The sequence below is a fragment of the Penicillium hordei genome (assembly GCF_028827395.1).
Source record: "Penicillium hordei strain IBT 12815 chromosome Unknown utg000003l_segment0_segment0, whole genome shotgun sequence".
NCBI lineage: Eukaryota > Fungi > Ascomycota > Eurotiomycetes > Eurotiales > Aspergillaceae > Penicillium > Penicillium hordei.
This window is the reverse complement of record NW_026623144.1, coordinates 1,193,897-1,218,133: the sequence shown is the minus strand read 5'-3', so window position 1 is coordinate 1,218,133 and position 24,237 is coordinate 1,193,897. Positions and strand designations below refer to the sequence as shown.

Genomic DNA, 24,237 nt, shown 5'->3' with positions numbered 1-24,237 from the left:
TCAGAGGATGAAAGAACCAAAGTATCTAAAAGTGGGCAGTGTTATAGTATATATATTATCAGCCTCAATTCGACCAAGATATATGTTGAGGGTCCACCTAAAGGGGCTGTCAAAGAGCCAAGCAAATAAAAATAGATCAAAGACTAAGCCTTTTCAGCTTCCGATGATCCCTAAGAAATCGGCAGATTTTCAAAAACTGACAGGTTGTGCATAAGCCAAGAGAACGCCATATCCGTGTCTTGTATGGACATAGTTGTTTCTTCAATATTTTCTTGATCTTTGGTGGCGTCTTCCCCTGTCGATCCGGATAAGAGATAAAGGGGGAAAAAGGGTTCACTCTATCATCAGTCCTCTTTTGCCATCTTTCACCCTATCAGCCATCATGGGCTGGCCAGTGTGCAATACCACGGAGTCCGAAACAAGTGTGTTGCCCCTCCTTGAATAACTTTGCAGTGACTGATCGGAAACAGTTAAGGAGGTCGCACTTTGGGATGGAGGCATCTCATTTCATGTCCTAGCGCTCCTGGTGGGCGGCGCTTGCGCCATCATCGCCTGTGTTGTATCTTTGGTCCTGATTATGCTACATGCCACACATTACAGCAAGCCGATCGAACAGCGACAGTGAGTCCCCCTTCTCTTTGGCCGTTAACGCGTAATACGAGCATTGCTGACATGGTCTTCATCCCCGTCCCAGTATTATCCGTATCCTATTCATGGTCCCCGTCTATTCCCTTGTCGCATGGCTCAGCATATTCTTCTACCATGACTCCGTCTACTTCGAGGTCCTCGGAGACTGCTACGAAGCGTTCTGTATCTCCGCCTTCTTCTCTCTCATGTGCCACTACATCGCTCCGGATCTACACAGCCAGAAGGATTACTTCCGTGGAATCCAACCAAAGACATGGCTCTGGCCGTTGAATTGGCTTCAGAAATGCTGTGGTGGTGAGCGCATCTGGCGGACTCCGCGCAGTGGATTGACATGGTTCAATGTAAGATGACGGACTTGGGCAGATGTTGAGGAGTTCCAGGGAACTGATTATTGTACAGATTGTTTGGGTCGGGGTTTTCCAATACTGTGTGATGCGCGTTCTTATGACCATCGTTGCCGTTGTCACACAGGCTTTTGGGGTGTACTGCGAAGCATCGCTGAGTCCCGCATTTGCGCATATCTGGGTACGTCTGAAGCGGTGACCAACTTTTTGTTTCATCCCCAGTCGGTCCGCTAACAATCTATTGATAGACCATCGTCATCGAATCGGTCTCTGTCACCATCGCCATGTACTGCCTGATCCAGTTCTACCACCAGACCAGCCAAGACATTAAGCAACATCAGCCATTCTTAAAGATCCTGTCGATTAAGCTCGTCATTTTCCTGTCATTCTGGCAGTCGGTAAGCTCTTTTAGCATCGTCTCATAAAGTGACTTATTAACTTGTGTTTCCACATTTTAGACACTCATCAGCCTTCTAGTCTCCAAGGGTGCTATCGCAGCGAATGATAAAATCGCCCTGAACGATCTCAAAGTTGGACTCCCGGAGCTGATGATCAACTGTGAGATGGCTATATTTGGTATACTCCATCTCTGGGCCTTCTCATGGAAGACCTACGCCCTCACCAACCAGTCAAGTGAAGTGACCGATTTCTACGGCAACGGCAAGTCCGCATACCAAGGTGGACGCTACGGCATACGGGCCTTGATTGATGCCATGAACCCATTGGACCTCCTCAAAGCCATTGGTCGAAGTGCCCGCTGGCTGTTCGTCGGCCGCAAAAGTCGTATGCTGGACCCTAGCTATCGGCCACAAGACGGGTCTCTCGGCCTCCAGCCACCCCAAGAGGGCAGCGAACTCACCCAACATGGAACGGTTTACCTTGGCGCTGAAACGGCCATGTCCGGAGGCCGAACGGGCCGCTATGGGGACACGCCCTACGAAGAGGGCGACGTCCTTCTCGCTCACGCACAACCCAATCCCGAGATCGCGCTCACGGGCACTTCGCCGTATGCGTCGGATATCGGTGACCATGTCCACAACCCGTCTAGATCGTCTAGATTTTACGAGCGAAGCCCGTCACCCTATGAGGATTCCTCGCTTCACAGCCATGACAATCTGTACTCGGAATCGCCGGTTCACCCTTACCCATCTGATGGTCCTCTCCGGGAGCAAGTCCCTATGCCCATGCCCGATCCTTACCATCCTCCTCCTCCGTACCCTGGCAACCATCATCATGTATGATCCATGTCCATGATACAATTATGACTCGACGTATACATCTCATTGGCAGGGCTTGCTTTGATATGCATGTCCCCCCTGCGATTGAGCTGCAAACGTATTACTCTTTTACCTCACGCTACCCATGAGCACTTCCAGATTTTTGCGCTTTTACTTCTCTTTATGTCCCATTGTTTGGATAGGTATGGATACCCGCCTGTTTGCATAGCGGCATGTTTTTGTTTTTGTCTTATCCCTTTTCTTTATCTGTCATAACCCCATCGGTGCACATGCTTCTGGCATTGCTATGGGTTTACATTTGTTTGTATAGTATCGTCTGGACCCGACCTGTAGTATCACCGATTGAATATGGGAAAATGAAAAATATGAAATCATATCGAAGCTCGTTATTTCGTCTAAATGGCCTTAAATGGACCTAGAAAGCAATACCGTCTAAGCAAAGCAAATAAAATCTAGGCCCAAGATCCGGCATATTGCCATTTGTGGGGGGTATTTTCATGGGCTGATTGTGGAAACACTGAAGAAAAGGCTAATATCACGAATACATCCCACTGCCAGGACCGCCACGTCCACCCTGGCCATAGAACTCGTCATTGAAGCTCCTTTGAAGCATGGAGGGATCCTTGCGGGCGGTGGCTACGTGACGCGTAGCCTGAACGACTGCGGATTTCCGGCCCAGTTCGCGCATTGCCTTGACGTTGTCAGTGAGTTGGCCGAGTAGCGAGATTAATAGCACGTCGTTGCTTTGCGAGAGTACTTCGGTGGTGAAGGTGCTTTGCTCCGACGGAGAGAGGATGGACAGGTGTGAGAGGAGAGAGTTAACGTTGCGGATGATTGGGTGTGACAGCTTGGTGGCGGATGTATTGCCCTTTGATTGATCCAAGCCGAAATCTGCTTCTGAGAGACTAGAGAGGTATGATTTGATGAGGGAGACGCGGGATTCGAGGGCGCGAACAGCGTTGAGACGACTGCTGAGGCTTGCGATTACTTTTCAATCGGTCAGTATCAATCATCCAAGGAGCAGTTGTGTTGAGACTGGGAGAACTTACATTCTTCTTCCTCTTGTGAGAGTTCAACCTGCGAGCTCTGCTTATTTGACTCTGTCTGTTCTGTCTGCTGCGCATGCTTGGTTGGCTCCTGTGTCGCATTCAAAGAAGCGGTACCAGAAGCTTGAACAATAGTATCGATACCAATCATCTCTGATTCCCCTGTTTCCACTGAGTAAGGCAGCTCCCTGAATCTGATATTCAGCACCGGCTCCTCGCCATCAACCTGCATGTCCTTGCTTGCATCGGGAGCAGTCTCGCCTTCGTGGACACTCTCATACACGGTCAGAGGAAGCTTGCCTCCATTTGAACTTGAACCTTGGAGCTGTGAGGGGTGGAAGGATAGGAAGACGGCAGATTCGTTGTAGTCCTGGAGGATCTGTCGGTGGAGGGGGAGATGGGCGTCAGTCGGCCCGGTCGATGGCGCGGTTGACCACCATCCAACAAGGTCTAGAGCGGGGCTTTTGTGCACATCCTTGACTATTATATGGTCAGTTCGTACTCACTAGGAACGGCGCTAATTGATCTTGTGAGAGGTTCCACGTACACTGCTGGAGACGTTCTTGAAACCATGCCGCTGGCAAAATAACCTCATCGTTCAGTCCGCATGTAACCGGGCACTCGAATGCATGCTCTAGTGTTATCTCTCGTCCGTTCTGCTGGCCTAGGAGACCGCCAATTATCGGCCCATGCTGCTGTCGGGCAGCGTGTCGAGTAATTTGGTCGGAGACAGTGAGAAGAACGAGAGGGTGTAGCTGGATATGGAGACCCGAATCGGATGACTTTCGAGAAACTAGAGACTGTGGAGGCTCCATAATCGTAGGCTGTAATCCTGGCATGTAGAGGAATGTGTTGTGAGGGACAAAGTAGTAAATACGGTTGGTTGATGCGGTCATGTTTGGTAGGTTTGGTGTTGGTGCCTGAGGCATAAATGAGCTTTCCCCGCGGCGCGAAGGGCGAGCTTCACCTGTCACGAACGCGTCCATTTCAGGTTTAAGTCTGTAACTGGTTTTAGAAGAACTGAAGATATTTGAAGAAGTCGCAATGTCAGTTCCTTCGACATTTGATGCAGTGAGATTACACCTCGCTCAAGTCCAGGAGAACCCCTCCACGGCCTTGGACATTCCTCTCATCGACAAGTTGAAGTTGCAACTAGTCGAATCCACCGATCCTGTGGTCCCTGCCACTCTTCTATCGCAAATTTCTGTGCTCCTTCCCATCTTGCAAGAAGACCCTACGCCTATTACAAACCTTGGAATCAGAGCCACTGCCTACTTCACCTTCACCGATCTCCAATCTATCGATCCTCCGATCAATTTTGTCGCTGGCTTCAAGGCGCCATCACCACCAATCAATCTCCTAGCTCTCTCACTGTTGGCTAAAGCTGGGGAAAAATACAGTGAAGCTGCCATAGTTGCAGGCGATTCAGATTTGGTGGCTTCACTCGTGGAGCTGTGGCTTTCAACATCGTCGGGCGAAGTTGCACAGGCTGCACTCGACACATTATGGGCGCTTTTGGAGGTCGACGTCGCTAATCACCTGGAAAATGGAGAATATGAGCATACTGGCGATGAAAGTCATACAGGACAGGGACTCTTGTGGAGGAGGGTATTCACTGATAAGGATGTCTACGGTTTATTGTTCGGGCTATGTAGCCTCCAGAGCGATGCCCCTGGTAGTCTTTCTAAACGTGAAAGAACGCTCGCACAGGGCAGGCTAATGACACTCTTGGTGAAAGCCGGAAATCTACGCTGGGATATCATTTCAACAACCCAAGTACCGGAAATCGAGGCTAAATACCAGAGCAGTAGTCTCCTGCATTTTGCAACCTGCCATATGGTTCAAGTGAGCGATGTCTTGATGCATATGACGCTACTCAACTTCTTCCGCGAGCTGCTAGAGATCGATGGACCGGGCCTCGTCGCTCGAAGCTCTGTGCAGTCTACTTCGACTTTCTCGTCCCCTGCCCTCGACTTCCTTGTCGAACACAAACTGCATTCTAAAGTGCTGACTTATTATCTCGATGAGTCCAAGCTGGACTCGGTAGATCTTCTCTACCTTTCCGGCCCAGTCATGGCATATGTGGCCCGGTACGCCGAGATGTATCCCAACCACTTGCTGCAGAACCCCTCTACCCTACTTGACGGGATTATTTCCCGCATCAACAGGTCTCTCACCATTCCTACCGCGCAATGGGCACATGGTGAAGTACCTACAGGTCACCTTGCTATTTTAGCTTCACTTCCCCGAGTACTTCTTATAGAAGCAGGCAAACATGGTGCCAACCCGGTTCTTGCAATTCCCACAACCCCCCAAAATGGCGAAGCTCTGGATGTTCTGGCCAAAGTTTTCCACGGACCTCAGCGAACTGGAATTTCTGATTCAATGAATTTGAACACATCCGGCTCAACTCCAACTGACTGGGACCGCGAAGCAGCTGCAGCGCGAATTCTCTATTTCCTTTATGTCAACCAACACCCCACTTTCTGGGACAATGTGGTGGGCGCTGCCGATGTCCTAGTGATGAAAGATATTGCGTTGTCGGCCATAACTTTTATGAGAGCTATTGCCACAGCCAACTGGAAACCCTCACCTTCAGCACCCGCCAACGCCAATTCATCACGGTTCCAACTACCCTCCGAAGAGGGTTTGGGTCAGCTATCCCCAGCCACTAATGGGTTTTTCCCTACCTCAGGAGCATGGGCAGTTCTCACTCCACCTGCCCTGACTACCCTTCTCCCATATCTTTTCAAGCCACCTCGCTCCTACGCAGACTTCGTCGGGGGTGGTGCAGGTGATACCCAGAGTGTCGTTTGGAAAGTTGCCACTGCGAAACATGATGTTCTCGTAGCGTTGCATAGCCGGTTGCAAGAAACTGATGGCCAGGTTGAAGGGTTTGAAGATATCATGCGAACGCTACAACAGCGTGTGAATGAGGGTCCCTGGGGACCCGTGCAATCTGGCGGTGCTCAGGTAGTGACTGCCGGACCATGATGTCACAATGAATTTGAAAAGCACATGAAATAGTTCAATGATTGCCATGTAGTCTCATGTTCAATTAAAACAATTTGAATAAAACAATTTGAAGTTCAATAGTCTATTGTCGGAGTACAAAGTAAAGATCTGCGCATTGTTATCTTAGCGTTCACGCGGGGAGGGAATCTGCCAGCCCTAGTGCTGTTTCGGGTGGGCGGTGAAGAAATGTATTTTTCCGGAGTCATGATCATCTGCCCGCAGCTATATCATGAAAAATGATCCATATTCGTTAACCTACATTAATTGACGTTCTATTACCGCAAATATGTCGCGTCGTGGGGCGCCAAAGGGCAAAAAACCCCCCGGTACAGAGTTTACTTGGGACGCAGACCCAGGCGGAGAGCCAGACACAGCTCCAACACCGCTATACCCTGTATGTTTGCTTCTTTGACCTGGCTCTCCAGGAAATCTCCCTCGTTTAATCCAACAATCTCCATTATGTCGAAATTTACAGGTCCTAACTTCCTATGCCCTCAGAAATACACTGTTCCCTTTGCTCGGAAGTTGAGTCCCGCAGAACAAACCCAGGTAGACTACTACCGAGCGTTGCGTGAAAGCTTTCACGAGGGTCCCTACTACTCCGTTCTTGATGCGTCATCTTCCAATGCCAAAAAAGGCAGCGCCGCGCGCGCTAACTTTGACGCTTTCCACGGCATGCCCACTTATTCCGGCCGTTATCAAAAGAAACGGCGCACATTACCCAAGATCACCGGACGGTCTTATTGTAAGTTTACTGCCAGCATTAATTTTTCTATGGCTACAGAAGACTGACCCCGAATGCTTGAACTGTTCAGTCTTGAAATTCTTCCCCCGCGAGCTATGGCAAACCCTCCAGCCAAACTTCCGACCCGACGCGTCCTTGGATGGCTACCAGGCCCAGGCTTCAGTCGCTGGAGTGAAGCGCGGTTTCGAAGACGAAGAAGACGAAGCTGGACCTGCGAAGCGCACAGCTGGCGGTGAAGACGAGGATGAAGGCGACGCAGATGCAGATGAAGCTGGATTGCTTGATGGGGATGATGAACAGGAAGAGGAAATTATGGATGATGACTTCTCCGAAGATGATGATGAAATGGGCGGCGATTACAATGCTGAACAGTACTTCGACGATGGAGAAGATGATATGGGTGATGAAGATGGTGGGGGCGGCGGCGGCGACGATGACTTCTGAAAAGCAGATTCACGATACCCTTTTTCTTTCAATTTAGCCAGCCTCACTGCGGCTCTTCAGCGGTCTGATCCATGCCTCTTTGGTATATCTCTTGTATCTATTCAATGCCACGGTGAATTATTCGGTGTGTTCAGCGCAGATAAGTCTACAGTAACTCAGGCCATTAGCAAGCAAACTAAACACTTCGCACAACATTGGCTAGTTCCTACGCTTGTATACTCCAAGCGAAACGAGCAGTGAGAACTTGTAGCTTCTTCAAGGCCCAGTAGGCAATATGCAAGACAGAGACTTCTGAGTTAACATGAGGACTGTTCTAGAATAAAGGTTGGCCAATACAAAAGTATCTCGTAGTTGACCTACCCTTACATCTCATCACCTCCATTTGGGCTCAGTCCCTATGTCCGCTTGTTCAACTAGAAAAAGCGTACATCACCTCCCTGGGGTTTCATCCCTCTATCAAACTTCTTGACCCACTTTATGATATAACCCCAGAGATATATTACCCTCCTCAAATGCCCATATATTCGAGTCTCCAAAACTGGACGAACATCAACTCGCGGAGGCGGTAAATAGGGCGGTGGGTATTCGATAAGATTGATTGGTTTTTGCGTGACGTCAGCCGATTTTCGGAGGGGCAAAGCAAGGACTGTTCAGACACTTCGACCTTAAAGCGCAGAATGAGCGACACTCAAAGTCCACGTCCCTTGGAACGGTCCGTGCTCATTCTATATGGCTCCGAAACGGGTAATGCACAGGAGGTGGCCGAGGAATTGGGCGCTTTGACCGAGCGGCTCCGTTTTGCGACTCATGTATCTGAGTTGAATCAATGCAAGCCGGTATGTCTTATCTACACGACAGCAATCCTCTAGAGGCCTAATGCCCATGGAATCATAGGAATCTCTTTCCTCATACACACTCACCATATTTGTTGCCTCGACTACTGGACAAGGCGATTTTCCGGCCAATGCACGGTCTTTTTGGAAGTCGCTCTTGTTGAAGAAGTTACCTGCTACCTTTTTGAATGGCATAAATTTCACTTGCTTTGGGCTGGGAGATAGCTCGTATCCCAAGTATGCAAACTATACCACTATTGTGTGGTTCAATGGCTGATTGTGATAGATTCAATTGGGCGATACGCAAGCTCTATAAACGACTATTACAGCTTGGTGCAAATGAGATCTATCCCACGGGCGAAGCAGACCAGCAACATCCGGAAGGGTCAGTAACTTTTTGATCCTCATGCTGTATATCTGTTCACGACTTACATGGCTTGACCAATAGACTTGAGGGAACCTTCCTACCATGGATGACAGATTTTCGAAAGAATTTGCTGGATAGACATCCTCTTCCTGCTGGACAGCACCCGATTCCAGACGATGTGCAGCTCCCACCAAAGTGGAAATTGCAATTAGTGGAAGATAATGATTCCGTCCCAATACCCCAAGCTGCCGCCGCCAATGAACATGAAGCTTCTGCGGATGAATATCCGGGACTACGCCATTTGGATCATGACTCCCGACCCATCCCACATACACTATGTGCGACATTGACTGAAAATCGGCGCGTGACTCCACAAAAGCATTGGCAGGATGTGCGCCATATCACCCTAACCGTCCCTGACTTTGTTTCTTACGTTCCCGGAGACATGATCGCCATCACACCGAAAAGCTCTGCGATTGATGTCCAAACCCTTATTGACTTGATGGGTTGGAACGACCAGGCAGATCGACCAATCTGTCTCGTTCCAACAGGAGATATTCCATCACCGCCACCCATTCTTGGCCTCGACTCATATCCCAACCTAACTCTCCGTGCCCTCCTCGTAGACTATCTCGACATCAAAGGGATACCCCGTCGATCCTTCTTCTCCACAATCGCACATTACACCCACGATGAAATGCACAAAGAACGGTTACTAGAATTTACAAATCCCGAATATCTTGACGAGCTATGGGATTACACTACACGCCCACGGCGTAGTATACTTGAAATTCTGCATGAGTTCGATACTGTCAAAATTCCATGGCAACACGCACTATCTGTTATCCCGGCCATGCGCTCCCGCCAGTTTAGCATTGCCAGTGGCGGAAAACGCAAGCAGACTGCTGATGGCAGTACACAATTCGAATTACTCATTGCCATTGTCAAATACCAGACAGTGATCAAGAGAATCCGCGAGGGAGTCTGTACCAAATATCTCTCCATCCTCCGGCCAGGTAGCACCCTCCAAATCCAGCTGCAGCCCGGCGGCCTCAAATCTTCAGTCCAGCAACTGACCGCAGCAACCGTGCTAATTGGACCGGGCACTGGAATTGCACCCCTTCGCTCTATGCTTTGGGAGAAAGCGGCACTTGTGCAGGCTTACCGCGAGCAAAACCCTGGTGTCAATCCACCAATCGGCCCTACCATTCTCCTGTATGGAGGCCGAAACCGAGAATCCGACTTCTTCTTCGAGAAAGAGTGGACGGAGCTCGGCAAGCTCATCCCGCTACAGGTACTTACTGCTTTTTCGCGTGATCAGCAACGCAAGGTCTACGTGCAAGATACCGTGCGCGAGAACTTCCCGCTCTTTTTCCGTGTGCTGCATGATATGCAGGGGTCGGTTTATATTTGTGGTTCCTCGGGTCGCATGCCCCAAGCTGTGCGCGAGGCGCTTATCGAAGCCTTCCAGCATGGAGGAGCTCCTTCACCGGGGCAGCCTTTCACCCGTTCTCAGGCAGAGGGGTATCTCGTTGGCATGGAACAAATCGGCCGCTACAAGCAAGAAACTTGGTAATAGGTGTGGATATTTGGTTTTCATCACAGCGGAATATGAGACATTTTCCATCTGTGTGTACATACATGTATTTATGGAAAAATGTCGACGGTGCACATTAGCAGAAGGTCACCATTTACGATGCAAAACAATTTCGTAAGAAGGAACATCCAATTATGTTCACGACACCTATATCTACAACCTAGTATGTGTATCAATGCAAATATTGTCTACTACATACCTACCTAGGTATGTAACGGATTTTCTTTGGTCTTCCATGGTCTTTTTTACCTTATTGTTCAATGATTTGTTTGATAGTTTCGATGTCCATATCACCTGGGTACTAGGATACAACGCGAGCTTTTTAGATTGGTTTACTTTATCTCATTTTCCACCTTGCGATGTCACGGTTAGTTCTCAAGCTCTATGGGACTCGGTGTCATGTCACGCACTATAGTTATCGGAGCCTGGTCTATCTGAGCGTAACGCTCAGATATAGTGGTCTTTTTGGCCTAGTTTGTAACTCGCCAGTCCAGGGGCAGGTTGTAACACTCGGCTTCGGTAGGGCCGAATCTGAACATCCGAGTGTACCCCAGGGAGGTGATGGCATCCCCCACATATCCCAGATTACTTGCCCAGTTGCGCTGAATAGATAGGGTACTTCCTAATCACAAATAGCCAAGGAATTTTCCATGATCATGAGGGTACATATCCGAGTCGTTGACTCATCGAACTTGGACCAATCACTTCATCACTACTGGCACAGAATGTATGTACAAAGTGCAATTTTTGGTACAGATGACTTGTCTATTTATTTCTAAGTATGGAGGTACCACGCATTGGCCCCTGATAACGTCGTCGTTCGCAAAACTTGTGCCATGCTTCCTAATGGAACTAGAGACCCAAGGGATCGCGAAGTGCCAACCAGCAGTAGCTCCCTCTGCATTTGTGTTTTGCTCCTCTAGTTTATCTAATTCATCTCTCTGTATAATCTGTCGATTTCAGTCGTGTTACCTATGGTTAACCACAGTCTAGTGCCAAGTTAAGAGTTGATTTTCTTTTTACATATAAGACGTAGCACGGTTGCGCGAGTGGCCTAAGGCGATTGACAAAACCCAACTTCGTTCGCAGGCGCGACATGCAGCCGCCGTTTTCCTTTCCTTTTATTTTGTTTTGTTTTCGGGTCATCCTAATTTTCTCTATGAGTTAGGAATAGCTGGAGAATGATTTGTTGTCTTTGAATATATAATGGAGAATGCAACGAATCTACAGTCTCGAGGGAGGAATCAACATGCCCTGTAGCCCACTAGAAAACAATAGGAAGACATGTATTAGGGCTAAACTTTGACACAACTATACAGTTTATTACCATATCATCCAATTAAAGTAGGCTATTCTTCTCGCCTGGTTAGTCTTGTCAAATGCAAAACAATATTCATTATCACAATATGTAGGCTGTATGGTTAACCTCGGCAGGTTCGGTGGTGTGAATACGGCGAAGAATTGCGGCCATCAGCAACCCCATATCACTTCCAGAGCTAATTGCCGTCCTGTTCTTTTTCCATTAGACTTGTCTGTGTGTCTTGTTCTTTTCTCATTCTTTAGGGAACTTGCTGGTGACTTTGAACTCCTGTTGTTTATTTTGATGCGGTCTACCTAATTATGAACGGTGATGTGAATAGAGGAAGAGATCATCAACGCGTAGTTACAATGAGGTGAGCTAAAATAGATATGTTATTAAATGAGTATATACTACTCCGCACATAGGCTCCTTGTTGTATTTCCCCGGTACAATTACACTCCTTCTGGTCTATGAATTGTCACCATATCCCATATTAGGCACATTGTAAAATACGGTTTCCAGCAACTACTAGTAGGGTAGACAACTTGGAACTGCGCTTAAACAAAAACCAAGCTTTAGCAACACAAATCTGAAAAGGATCGTCGATGCATGTAAAATGTATACGACCTCGACGCTCCGACTTCAAGCGCTTGTTATCATGATGGCCGCAAAGCCTGACGGTACCATGAGGAGTCCCTGGTGCGACGAGGGTTAAACTCGGGCCGCGTCGGCGTTTTTGATTTCTTGGCACTCCGTCACCGCACGCTTTCTTCCTCCGAGCATCCAAACTTCCTTACATCAACTCAGGAATTGGCCGTTGCTCGACTACTGATTACACAAAATGAGTGGCCTAAGGATATTGGTGCCCGTCAAGCGCGTTATCGACTATGCGGTAAGTCAAATGCCAATTCAACTATGGCCCCTCCAAGTGCAGCTTCGGGCGACCGATGCTCGGAGCTGTACCTTTCATTCAACAGGGTCTCCATGACCCCCACCACTCACCCTGGAATTGGGATATCACGGCTGATACCCACCTTTGAATTTAATAGATCAAACCCCGCATCAACAAAGCCCAGACCGGTGTCGAAACCGCTGGTGTCAAGCATTCTCTGAACCCATTTGACGAGCTCTCAATCGAAGAGGCCGTCCGCCTTCGCGAGCGCAAGGGCCCCATTAAGGTCGAAGATATCCTCGCACTTTCCGCCGGTGGCCCGAAATGTCCTGACGTCCTCCGCACCGCCATGGCCATGGGCGCTGATCGAGCCTTCCACATTGACGTACCGGAGAAGGGCGACGGTGGCCCGGAGCCACTGACCATCGCCAAGATGCTGCAGGCCGTTGTTAAGGAGCAGAATGTGAACCTCGTGCTGCTGGGTAAGCAGGCTATTGACGGTGACCAGGGTCAGACTGGTCAGATGCTTGCTGGTCTTCTTGGGTGGCCCCAGGCTACGCAGGCCAGCAAAGTTGACATTAAGGACGAGGCTGGTACCGTTGAGATTACCCACGAGGTTGATGGTGGGGTTGAAACGCTCCGCGCCAAGCTGCCCATGGTTATTACTACGGATCTGCGGTTGAACGAGCCTCGGTACGCCAGCTTGCCCAACATTATGAAGGCCAAGAAGAAGCCCCTTGAGAAGAAGACTCTTGCCGATCTCGGTGTCGAAGACACACGGCGGTTGAAGACTCTGAAGGTTACAGGTATGTGCTTCTCGTGGTTCTGCTATTTCGTTCGTGGGATTGAGCTAATGTTCTGTAGAACCCGCGCCACGAAAGGGTGGTGGCAAGGTCGAGGATGTCGATGGCCTTGTCTCCAAGCTTAAGGAGCTGGGTGCGTTGTAAATGCGCTAAGATTGTTCTTGATTACCCTGTGTTTCTATACCATCGCCTTTGAAATGTTACCCACTAGGTTTGGATTCGTCTTGCCCATTTCTCCCACACTTTCTGATAGCCATGCTGTGTGGCAAGGCATGTGTGCATGTATTGGATGCTAGATCTTTATATAAATGAAAAACGTATTCTTTATAATCGATAGTCTGTGCTAGGTCCACTAGTTCCAATCGGTTGGCATGTTCAATTAGGGATCATATCTGTAAGCAGAGTCATAGTTCGTAGGGGGGCCACACTACTGCAACATCGTGGATCATAATCCGCCACAGCGGCGCTAGAGTGGCTAGATCTCGTTTGCGGTTGAGGAAGTATGTACGAAGCAATAGCCACCCCGTATAGGGATGGCCATATGTATCGTTCTTCTCGGCCTAACCTTGGAAGGTCTATTTATTGAATGCTGGCAAAACTAACCAATCGGAACTCTACAGCGCCCAAGTTGCATCTCAGGCCGAGGCAATACTTCCATTATCAGCCACAGCACCCAACTTTCTCCGATTGGTGATGAAATGTTCCGAGAGCCTCACAGGCAGAAGACCTTTTTTTTAACGGCTGATTTACATTGCAAAAGCACCAAATCGGCACATAAAGATATGGTGCATAATGTTGAAATTCCCCATCGGGGCAAGTACATTAGTGTAGATCTGTTACGAGATCAGCATAGAAAAAGATCTTGCATTATTATACTCCGCAGCCTGGGGATATACTAGACTATGCGCTGGCAATCAGCTGAAAAGATATCTAATGTCAAATTACTATTCCGTGCGGAGTAAAGGGAAAACCGAGCCGACGGATGCGTACATTGCCTATAGCGTGGTCGATCTGTTCAGCCTAGGTTGAGCTGTCATCTGAGGGATCCACTGGGGCTTGAAGATGCACCAGACCAAAATAATAGAAATTAATAGTAACAATTTCTTTTCGTTTCATGTTTGTTATTTTTTTCTCAGCACGGAATACTAAGTGAATATGTAAAAAAGAAAGTCTAAAGAAATACCTTGACACGCGTTCTAGCCTGGAGGCCAGGGCTTTTTAAATTTTCCAGGTGGGGTTGCGAGGTATGTGATTATCTGGACTGGTCATTTCTGAGATTTGGAGGTACAAGAGCTAAGGTATTCCAAATGTCATAGGCGATAATATCAATAGGTTCAATGTCTATATACTATGTACAATGGTACGGAGTACGGAGTACTCCGGATAGATACATACACAGTACTAGTATAAAGAAAAAAACCGACCAATTTTAAAAAACAAAAAAAAAAAAACAGCTGATCCATGGATGATGACATTGCCTCTCCGAACCTTGGAACCATGGGAAGCCATAACGTTGCTCTGGTCCAGGCCTTAAATATTCAAACCCTTTCCGTCTGACCCGGATTGGAAATCTTTTTCTATTTCTTCCTTTTACTTTCTTCTATAAGCATAATCTCTTATACTTTCTTTCGTGTAAAGTTTCCAACATTCCTCCCCGCATTCTTGGGTTACGCAGATCTTACCAAATCCCTCGATACATTCCCGATTTAAGTATCTGTCGGGATTCTGCTGTTCGCGGCGCAAGTCGTGTTTCAGTGGTGTATAGATTCCGCCTTGATCTGCCTTTCGCGGCGCAAAGCGCCTCCAAATTCTTGATACTTCTTCAACGACCTTATAATAACTTATAAATTCTCTCCTGTCTGGCAGCCACCATGCCTCCAAATCGGTGGGAGAAGACCAAAAGCATCTCTAAAAAGGGCTTCGACAAAGCATGGGACACCGTCGACAAGCTCGGCGGCCCCGTTAATCGCCTATCGCACAAGCTGGGCGCCGAAGCCTTCTGGCCCATGACACTCGACAAGGAAGCCGACAAAGCTGCGCGCATCCTACGCAGCTTCTGCAAAGACGGCTTCTATGCCCCCGATTCAACAACCGGCGTCGATGAGAATGGCAAGATCAATCGCCCCAAGGGCAAGCAGCGCGTTATCCAGAAGATCCCAACACAAGTACTCAGAAACGCCAAGGGAGTCGCCATCTTCACGACCATGCGCACGGGTCTGTGGATGAGTGGCTCTGGCGGTAGTGGTGTGCTGATCGGTCGCCTCCCCGAGACCGGCGCATGGAGCCCGCCATCTGGTATCATGCTACACACAGCCGGAATAGGTTTTCTCGCTGGAGTTGACATTTATGACTGCGTGGTAATCATCAACACCCACGAGGCGCTGGAAGCATTCAAGAAATTCCGTTGCACTCTCGGCGGCGAGGTCAGCGCAGCCGCGGGACCCGTAGGTATGGGTGGGGTCCTCGAATCCGAAGTGCACAAACGCCAGGCACCAATTTGGACATATATGAAAAGCAAAGGCCTATACGCGGGTGTTGCCGTCGATGGCACAATCATTATTGAGCGAACTGACGAGAATGAGCGCTTCTACGGCGAGCGGATATCCGTCGACGAGATTCTATCCGGCAAAGTCCGGCATCCGCCCCACGAACTCCAAACCCTCATGCAGACCTTGAAGGCCGCACAGGGCGACTCTGACGTTGACGAAAGTCTTGTCCCGCCACCGGGCGAAACACCTGGCGATATAGAGTTGTCGGAAGACGGACAATCTGCTTTCGGTGTGCCGGCTGTGGACGATCCCGATCCATATGGAGTGAAGGCGCTGGAGGCGGAGGGGCTCTTCATCCGCGAGGCCGGCACAAAGGTGAGACCAAACCATGAGACATTTGAATTCCGGCCGAACCCGGACAGCCCTATTTATAGCACTTTCTTTCGGCGCAGCATGGATAGCTCGCCGCGCAATAGTTGGCGCGCGAGTGTGCAGAGCTCCAAGAGCTATGCTAGTGTCGACCGTGGCACGCAGACCGATGACGCCCCGCTAACCGAGCCCACATCAGTGAGCCGTGCATCTTCTCGCAGCGCGAAGGGATCGTCTATTGGCCGTCCACCGATGAATACCTGGATCGAAAATGACGGCTCTCACTGGGATACGATTGCTATCCACGGCAATGAAGAGCATGTGAAGGTCCGCCAATTAGAGGGCGAGGAGGCGGAGGATAGGAGAGCGAAAGCGAATGCCTGCGAAGATGCACACGACGACCCCGAGTTCGAGGATGACGACGAGCACTATGAGGTTCACGAGGTTGGCAATGCCACTGTCACACCAAGGGATAGTATCCCGCCCTCACCCACAACGGCGGAGGGCCAGACGACAGACCCTGACACCAAGCCTACGTCGCCGAGCTTCACCCGGGCTCGCCTAGTTACAATCCCCGCGCGCACCCCACCTGCCTTACCTCCGCGACACCCACGTCACATCCCAGGCTCTGGATCAAGCCGTGCCTCAACATCTCCTACGGCGCTCTCGTATTCAAGCAATAACACCTCACCCACAGATGTCACTGAGGCGGCGGAGAATCTCGAGCAGTTGGATGAATCTCCACACGCGCTTCCATCCCCGGAGAAGGCCAAGTCCTCTCCTGGTATTCCTGCCACGAGCGACGATGAAGAGTTTGTTGACACGAAGTCGGAGATTGAGGATAACGTCATTACCCTCGAAGATCACACTGCCACCGAGACCGCCGATGCCGCCGAGCAGGAGATCAAGGCGGACCAAGAAGACGGGAAGGACCTTAAACCCGAGCAATCTCCTCGACTCGAAAAGTCTCCCGATGTCCCCAAGCTTGCACCTAATATCGAAAATACCCCGGAGGTCGAAGAGACCCTCGACAAGATCGAAGCCAAGCTTGAAACTGAGATCGAGCAACCCGAAGGGCAGAAGTCTGGAATGTCATATTCACACGTCCTTGCTGATCGCGAAGAACACACAGAGTCCCCTGGTGGGACTAAAATCGATACCACCGATACCACCTTGCCCCATGCCAGGGCTGAGTGATCTATTTTTGATTAACAAATGTTTTTCTAATTCCTCTTTGCGCTTGCGTCGACTTTTTTGTTTTTATATTTTTCTCGACACACATCTTGTCACGATACCTCATACGCATTTTTATACACGTCTTGACTCATTTGGGAGTTCTTGGGCCATCCAGGCTCCGCCTTCTTTTTATGTGTCTTCTACCCCCCTCTCTCCCCTCCAGAAAAAGGGTTTCATGTTGTTCTTTTCCTGCCATTGATTTTAGCGTGTTTGCATCTTAGCGAGTTGGGGATATTTGTTTTTGTTCCTGGGTCAGGTCGATGGGAAAGGGATCTTTGGGTTCTTCGCTCTTTATTTGGAGAGCTTTCGCTCGAGTTGCATTATATCCTGTTTCCCGGACTTGGAACACACTCTTTTATATATTGTTCTTTGACCTTTATCTTCAGCTTTAGTCAATTAACCTCTTTCACACCAATAATACTTGGCGCAAGTCTATACGATGGTTATGGGATCATGTCCTCATCTGAACGTTAGTGTCGAATACCAAGTCCGAATACATGGTACAAACCAGGTATTATACCGGAAGCATTATGTGACATTGGGTACCAGGCATACCATACAAAAGTGTATATTACAGTTGGTCATCGATGCCCGCACAGATTGTTGAAGTAGCGGGCTCTGTCATTTTAGTTAGAGTTGTCAACATTGGTCATCTATACCATACATTGTTCGTACACCAGCTTTCTGTCAAAATACGTTAACTTGCCTGGGGGTTTATGACTGCGCAAAACAGGAGCTCACAATAGGGCGCTGCTCGCATCCACTTTAACCCCGCAAGCAATTTCAGAATCCCTCACCTATCACCACCCGTCTTCCTCAGTTTCGAAGGAAGGAGAAGAACACGGGCAAACCATAATTAGTGAAAACGCAACAGGAGAGGTCACCGAAAATGAGAGGAACAAGAAGTGGGAGATGGCGTTCACGGCCCGGATGAGGCAGATTGTCCCTAGTCTCTTTCTTGGGAATGTTGAGGCATCATACAAACGGGACCTGCTTCAAAAGAATCGTATCAACGCAATTGTCTCTTTTACTGATGCCCGGTGGGTATGGTGGAACACTACTACAAGAGAGGCAGGCATTCCAGAGCATCGTCACAGATGGGTTCAGTGTGCAGATTCGTCAACGCAAGACCTCCTTACTCATATGAGCGATATTTGCAATTTTATCGACCAAATGGCATCCCCTGCTCTTTCCTTATTGTCCTCTTTGCCTGTCGACCACAAAAATGCTACGAATGATGAGCCATGCGGTGCACCATCCGAGGCGATATTAGTCCACTGTGATCTTGGCATATCACGCTCGCCAACGATCGTTGTCGCCTATCTCATGCGCAAACTCCGCATGCAGAAAGTGGACGTATTGAATTTTGTCCAATCCAAACAAATAGTCAAACCGAGCCCGAATCTTACTCGTCAACTTCAAGTTTGGAAGGAGGTTGGATATCAAGTATGGGAGAATGAAGATAGGACTGTCCCGAAAGCGCCATACAAAGCGTTTCTGGAAGATCGAGCTGCCGTTTTGGAAAAAAGGGGGCTGACCGGGAATGAGCCGCTCGCACCCTAGAGCCTTTAACATCTGCATGGAGGAAAGGGTTATCCAGCATCATTTACCAAAAAATTGCATCCCAAGCACAATCAGAAGCAACTATCTTCGCATACTTATTCTCAGCCCCTACCTCAGAAATTATCACAGAGTGCGGCCTGACCCATATGTGGATGTCGAGGTCACATATGTTCTGGTCGTTAATTGAAAGCTCAGGCCAGCTGACGAAGTGCTCGATGTGATATGTCGTCAGGGTGCTAGGGCCCTGCCAAGCGTTCTTGATAGAGTTTGCACCTTGAGCCAATGCGGCACCCCCTCGGCTATACACTGACGGCTTTGATTTTGTGTTGTCTGTCCGACCATTGAACCCCTTCTGGCCCTTGCGATTCAACAGTATTCAGTGCATTGTGTCGCAAGACTCGGGATCACCCTGCTTTGTTCACTTCATGCCAAGGGTCACTATCATTTCAAGAGATTCGAAAAGAGAGACAGAAACATTCCTAGAAGGGTATTTAGTATCTAGCAATTGCTAGCACTCTATTCTAGTTCTCGAGGATTGTGTCAAATGGACATGTGCTTAACGCTAAAAGGATACCAAAGAAAAAGAGATTCGCCAGATTTCTGGACTTGCAGCAGGGGCCAATCCCAAAGTTCATCATTGCAACGAAAGGCCTCCCGAGCCAGTCCAAGGTTATAGGCACTTTGCGACGTGTGAAGGGACAGCCAGATCTTACAAAGCCTCGGCAGTCGAGGTCCCCATGCGTCCCTCCTCAGCAATTTTCTCCTTGTTCATGGTGTCAACAGTGTCAGAGCGGGCATCGCTGGGGGGAGAGGAGCGTTTCTCCACAATGTTGGTCTCGTCCGAATTCGTCGTGTCGGCAGCATCTAAGAATTGTCAGCGTGTATTCGTCATGAAAACAATCAATCACGTTAAAATGACGACAAGACTTACCAGGTTGAGGCTCCTTGGGCGGGGGGCAGTAAAAGCCAACAGCGAGGCAGATAATCATAAGAATAATCTCCTCGAGGACGCCCATGCAGAGATTGACGGTGGGGTTGGGCTCAAACAGGTTGAACCGCGCGATGGTCGTGTAGTCACCCAAGCAGCCGTAGACGGTGCGCACGATGAGCAGTGGGGCACAGGCGTAGACTGAGTACAGGATGATCTTCTCGTTGCGAGGCATCTCGTTGCGGTAGATGGTCAGGTACCCCAGAATGGCCAGCAGGAGACCCAAGCAGCCGACGAACATGCCCAATGCGGCTTGGAGCATGCGGGGGATGGTGTAGCTGTCGAGGGCCTTGATAGCGCCGGCGATACCAAGGGCCAGCCCGACCAAGCTGACGATGCTGACAAAGATGAAGATCCATTTGGAGAGCTTGTTGATCGAGGCGTTTCTGAACAAGACATGTCTACGTCAGTCTCGAGTCACGCGTAGGTGGATATCAGGTTGCGATTTACACTCTTTGCAGCAAACCCACGGCAGCCAGTGTTAGGGGAGCGATGCCCAACAAGTCGCATGTAATTTTTGTGGTGACAACATCGATTGAGTCGTCAGTGATGGTGATGAGCTGGCATATAGCGCCGGCGATTCGGAGACAGGCGAGGATAATGAGGAATCTCCAACATGATGCCACGGCCTTCATTCCTTGCTGGTAACACAAAAGAATGGCGAGGAAGAGACAGGGCACGAAGGCGATGAGCTGCAATAACGCGATACCATCTTGATAGCTAAATGTCATCTTGGATCGAGAGGGGCCGGAGCGGCGAATATAGCGGACAGGTGTCTTGCTGATGGCTGATTGATGGGCAATCTAGATTACAAGGTCAGGGCAGGGATTTGAAGGCCCTGGAAAACCGGTATGATCTGATGAAACAAGTATGAAGGATAGGGCAAGAGTTGGGAGTCATTCGAACACCAGCTCTTGCCTTGGAGAAAACGATACGAGGGTAATAAATGAAACGTCCAGGAGTAAAATAAGAGAGCGGCCTCCCCTGGTGGAGCAGGTGTACGATGAAAAGATTGCAATGCGTTCGGGCGGTGCACTTGAACACAAAGACGAACGAGGCATTCAATGACAACTTGGTTTCGGATATCTCCATGTGGAACAAGTATAACATCGAGCATACCTCATTAGGAATAGATCCATGGGTGATGTGGATACTACCCGGTCCTCGCCCCAGAGATCTCCTTGGCGGTAAGGGTCCCCTATCATCTTTTGGGCTCTGCGTGGCAGCCTCTCTTGCGCTATTCCGTTTCCGTCACCGTTTTGCTCCTTTTGCCGGACTCCGAGCTGTCCATTTTGGGTAACATTTCCCATCCTCATAACTCTCGTCCGTATTCTCCCTTTGCATACGTCCAAGGACTCTCTTACCTCGCACTCGGTTCTAAAACACGTGTACGGACTACGTACTTTGCAAGCCACACCATATCCGTAGCGATCCCTCCCTTAAGGCTTGACGGCTGAAGCATTGCCACTAAGAGTTGCCGTCGCCTAACCTCCACCAGCTAGTTACGGACTAGCCCCATTAGTGAGATTGATCGACGCAACCACCATCCTACTAGAAACACGTGCAATTTCCGTCTCCTTCCTTTGAACAGCCTACTTTACGCGTTGTTTCTGTAACAAGCCTATTATCTTACTAGTGTCGACTACCAGGGACCCCCGCTATCCACCCTACTTTATCGTTTCCCAGCGGGACTAGCACTCTTCAAGATCGTTACTACATGCAGACAATGTCTGTCCGGAGGATCATGAGTTACGGTTTTGTTTCTACCTGTAGCAATCCCCCAGCGGAGATCCGGGCGACATCTAGCTAGGAACACAGCTGACAACGTGATGGCATTCCGTCTATATAAAAGACAACAAGACGGGATGTCTGCTTTGTGGGGATGAACATGTTTTAAATATTCATCATCTCGGCCTTCCATCGCCCTGGCCTTCTCATTCTTTACACATTTAGTCGGCTTTTGTTTTCCTTTCACCACCAAACAGCAAAAGACCAATCTATCACAATGGCCGAGACCGAGCAGCGTCGGCTCGCGTATTGGCTGGAGCAGCTCGAGGGAAGCCAGCCCGCCGAGCTGCTCTGCTACAAGCCCGGTCGGCCATCCCCTCTGGCAAGGCGCAGGTCCACCACTTCGCCCTCGATGACCAGCTTTACAAGGAGCCCCAGGCCTTCTGCCAGACACACCAGGCCACTCCCTTTGTGGTGCTCCTTGCCGCTTTCAGGGCGACGCACTACCGCCTCACCGGTGTCGACGATGCCACCATTGCTACACCCATCCACAGCAACACCAACCTCCTATGCGTTCGCACCACCGTCGAGTTAGAGGACTCGTTCCATGCTCTTGTCCAGCGTGTCCAGCAAACCAACAGCGCGGCCTCTAGCAACCAGGATGTCGCCTTCCAGAAGATCGTGTCGGAGCTGCGTCCTGGGGCCGCCGACCGGTCCCGTAAACCCTCGTTCAGACGATATTTGCAGTTCACTCGTCAGAAGATGTCAACAGCTCCCGGCTCGATGGTGCGGCTACCGAAATCTTCGGCCGTGGCCTCAAGACACCCGAGGCCCTCGTCTCAACACTGCCTCTTACCCAAGGTCTCTCAGCACTGGCCGATATGGGCCTCACAGATGTTGCGGGCACGGATTACCTACGCGACTCCAGCGTCGTCGAGCTCTTCCGGAGAGAGGTCTCTCTCAGCCCCAGCGCCGTTACCGTCAAGAACGCATACTCGTCTTCTCAGCTCACGTACGCGGAGCTGGAACGGCAATCGGACCAGCTCGCCCCAGAGACCATGGTCGCGGTGCTGGCGCCACGGTCGTGCGAGACGATTGTGGCCCTGTTGGCCATTCTCAAGGCCAATCTGGCCTATTTGCCTCTCGACGTCAACGTTCCCGTTGGCCCCCTCGAGAGCATCCTCTCCGCGGTCCAGGGAGACAAGCTCATCCTTCTCGGCGCCGGCCTCAGGCCATCCTCTGCAGCTCAAGGACCTGAGCTTCCGCCACATTGCCCAGGTCCTGGACGGGCAGGGCCAGCACTTCGCTGGCGCTCTGCCGACGCCAACGGCTTCTAGCCTCGTATACGTTATGTTCACGTCCGGGTCAACGGGCAAGCCCAAAGGTGTCCAAGTGGAGCACCGCGGCATCGTGCGCCTGGTGCGCGAGACCAACGTGGCCTCCAAGACGCAGTCAAGTGGCAACATTGCGCACGTTGCCAACCTGGCCTTTGACGCCGTGACGTGGGAAATCTACGCCGCGATGCTAAACGGCGGCACTCTCGTCTGCATCCGACTACATGACGGTCGTCGACCCGGTCACTTCTGAGACGGGTGTTGCAGCGCGAGGCCGTGCGGTCCTGCATGCTCACGCCTGCTCTCCTCAAGCAGTGCCTTGCCAGCGCGCCATCTGCTCTCTCCAGCCTGGAACTACTCTTCGCTGCCGGAGACCGCCTCGACCCACGCGATGCTGCCCAGGCCAAGGGAATCATCGAGGGTGACCTCGTCAACGGCTACGGTCCCACCGAAAATACCACCTTCAGCGCCATCTACAAGGTCCCGGCCAACCAGAAGTGTGTCAACGGCATGCCCATCGCCGTGGCCATCAGCAACTCGGGTGCCTTCATCATGGACCCGCAGCAGCGCCTCGTGCCTCCTGGCGTCATGGGTGAGCTCATCGTCACTGGCGACGGTCTCGCCCGTGGATACACCAACGCGGGGCTCAACAAGAACCGCTTCGTGCATGTGGCCATCAACGGCGAGTCTGTCCGCGCCTACCGCACCGGTGACCAAGTGCACCACCGCCCTTCGGACGGCATGATCGAGTTCTTTGGCCGTATGGACTTCCAGGTCAAGATCCGTGGTCACCGCATTGAGCTGCCCGAGATCGAGCATGCTCTTCTGCGCAGCGAGTCTATCAGCGATGCCGTGACTCGGGTGCACCAACCTTAGGGCGAGCTGGCGGAGCTTGTTAGCTTTGTCACTATTCATGTAACGTTCAGTTGATTGCCCCTGGATGATTCAACACACATAGGGACATCAAGAGGTAGTATCAATCCATTTGGTGCATCAATTGGCCTTCCCTCGATACTAGATGAAACACGTATCCCCAGATATGTCATAATACTTTGCCTCTTTTGTCAACCGTAAATTACGGCGCAGTCTACAGATGCCAATACGTAGTACGTACTCAGTATCCGTATACCCATATTTTTGAGTGATATGTCTTTTCCTTTTTGTACTTGTGCGGGGATGCTATCTAACTAAAAGTTCCCCCTAATAAGCGAGACTACGATTTGCGAGACTTGGATATTTGCACAAACACTTGAAAAAC

The 24,237-nt window shown here is 50.1% G+C and overlaps 10 protein-coding genes across 10 annotated transcripts; 8 read left to right on the top strand and 2 right to left on the bottom strand.

Annotated features, from left to right (window-relative positions):
* Positions 1-382: 382 nt before the first annotated feature.
* N7537_005701 (OSTA/TMEM184 family protein) lies at positions 383-2,233 on the top strand (the record flags this gene model as incomplete). The annotated part of the gene is made up of 6 exons (XM_056896758.1): positions 383-422; positions 471-621; positions 695-989; positions 1,048-1,173; positions 1,241-1,390; positions 1,451-2,233. 6 exons carry the CDS (start codon positions 383-385, stop codon positions 2,231-2,233), a joined length of 1,545 nt encoding a protein of 514 aa, XP_056752543.1.
* Positions 2,234-2,765: 532 nt separating this feature from the next.
* Positions 2,766-4,262, bottom strand: N7537_005700 (COP9 signalosome complex subunit 6; the record flags this gene model as incomplete). The annotated part of the gene is made up of 3 exons (XM_056896757.1): positions 2,766-3,217; positions 3,280-3,756; positions 3,824-4,262. The coding sequence occupies 3 exons, from the start codon at positions 4,260-4,262 to the stop codon at positions 2,766-2,768; spliced, it is 1,368 nt and encodes a 455-aa protein (XP_056752542.1).
* Positions 4,263-4,320: 58 nt separating this feature from the next.
* Positions 4,321-6,270, top strand: N7537_005699 (uncharacterized protein; the record flags this gene model as incomplete). The annotated part of the gene is made up of 1 exon (XM_056896756.1): positions 4,321-6,270. The coding sequence occupies one exon, from the start codon at positions 4,321-4,323 to the stop codon at positions 6,268-6,270; it is 1,950 nt and encodes a 649-aa protein (XP_056752541.1).
* Positions 6,271-6,577: 307 nt separating this feature from the next.
* On the top strand, positions 6,578-7,480 carry N7537_005698 (DNA-directed RNA polymerase III subunit C31; the record flags this gene model as incomplete). Its single annotated transcript, XM_056896755.1, has 3 exons — positions 6,578-6,685; positions 6,790-7,036; positions 7,107-7,480. 3 exons carry the CDS (start codon positions 6,578-6,580, stop codon positions 7,478-7,480), a joined length of 729 nt encoding a protein of 242 aa, XP_056752540.1.
* Positions 7,481-8,157: 677 nt separating this feature from the next.
* Positions 8,158-10,256, top strand: tah18 (NAPDH-dependent diflavin reductase; the record flags this gene model as incomplete). The annotated part of the gene is made up of 4 exons (XM_056896754.1): positions 8,158-8,316; positions 8,375-8,550; positions 8,600-8,698; positions 8,762-10,256. 4 exons carry the CDS (start codon positions 8,158-8,160, stop codon positions 10,254-10,256), a joined length of 1,929 nt encoding a protein of 642 aa, XP_056752539.1.
* A 2,103-nt stretch (positions 10,257-12,359) lies between these two features.
* On the top strand, positions 12,360-13,496 carry N7537_005696 (electron transfer flavoprotein subunit beta/FixA family protein). Its single transcript, XM_056896753.1, has 3 exons — positions 12,360-12,469; positions 12,627-13,275; positions 13,334-13,496. Exons 1-3 carry the CDS (start codon positions 12,419-12,421, stop codon positions 13,414-13,416), a joined length of 783 nt encoding a protein of 260 aa, XP_056752538.1. The 5' UTR covers positions 12,360-12,418; the 3' UTR covers positions 13,417-13,496.
* Positions 13,497-15,143: 1,647 nt separating this feature from the next.
* N7537_005695 (lipid-binding SYLF domain-containing protein) lies at positions 15,144-17,327 on the top strand (the record flags this gene model as incomplete). Its single annotated transcript, XM_056896752.1, has 1 exon — positions 15,144-17,327. The coding sequence occupies one exon, from the start codon at positions 15,144-15,146 to the stop codon at positions 17,325-17,327; it is 2,184 nt and encodes a 727-aa protein (XP_056752537.1).
* A 1,212-nt stretch (positions 17,328-18,539) lies between these two features.
* On the top strand, positions 18,540-18,929 carry N7537_005694 (dual specificity protein phosphatase family protein; the record flags this gene model as incomplete). The annotated part of the gene is made up of 1 exon (XM_056896751.1): positions 18,540-18,929. One exon carries the CDS (start codon positions 18,540-18,542, stop codon positions 18,927-18,929), a length of 390 nt encoding a protein of 129 aa, XP_056752536.1.
* Positions 18,930-19,638: 709 nt separating this feature from the next.
* N7537_005693 (uncharacterized protein) lies at positions 19,639-20,648 on the bottom strand (the record flags this gene model as incomplete). The annotated part of the gene is made up of 3 exons (XM_056896750.1): positions 19,639-19,793; positions 19,861-20,303; positions 20,368-20,648. The coding sequence occupies 3 exons, from the start codon at positions 20,646-20,648 to the stop codon at positions 19,639-19,641; spliced, it is 879 nt and encodes a 292-aa protein (XP_056752535.1).
* A 1,098-nt stretch (positions 20,649-21,746) lies between these two features.
* N7537_005692 (AMP-dependent synthetase/ligase) lies at positions 21,747-23,878 on the top strand (the record flags this gene model as incomplete). The annotated part of the gene is made up of 5 exons (XM_056896749.1): positions 21,747-21,784; positions 21,903-22,358; positions 22,418-22,835; positions 23,247-23,571; positions 23,856-23,878. The coding sequence occupies 5 exons, from the start codon at positions 21,747-21,749 to the stop codon at positions 23,876-23,878; spliced, it is 1,260 nt and encodes a 419-aa protein (XP_056752534.1).
* Between the last annotated feature and the right edge of the window lie 359 nt (positions 23,879-24,237).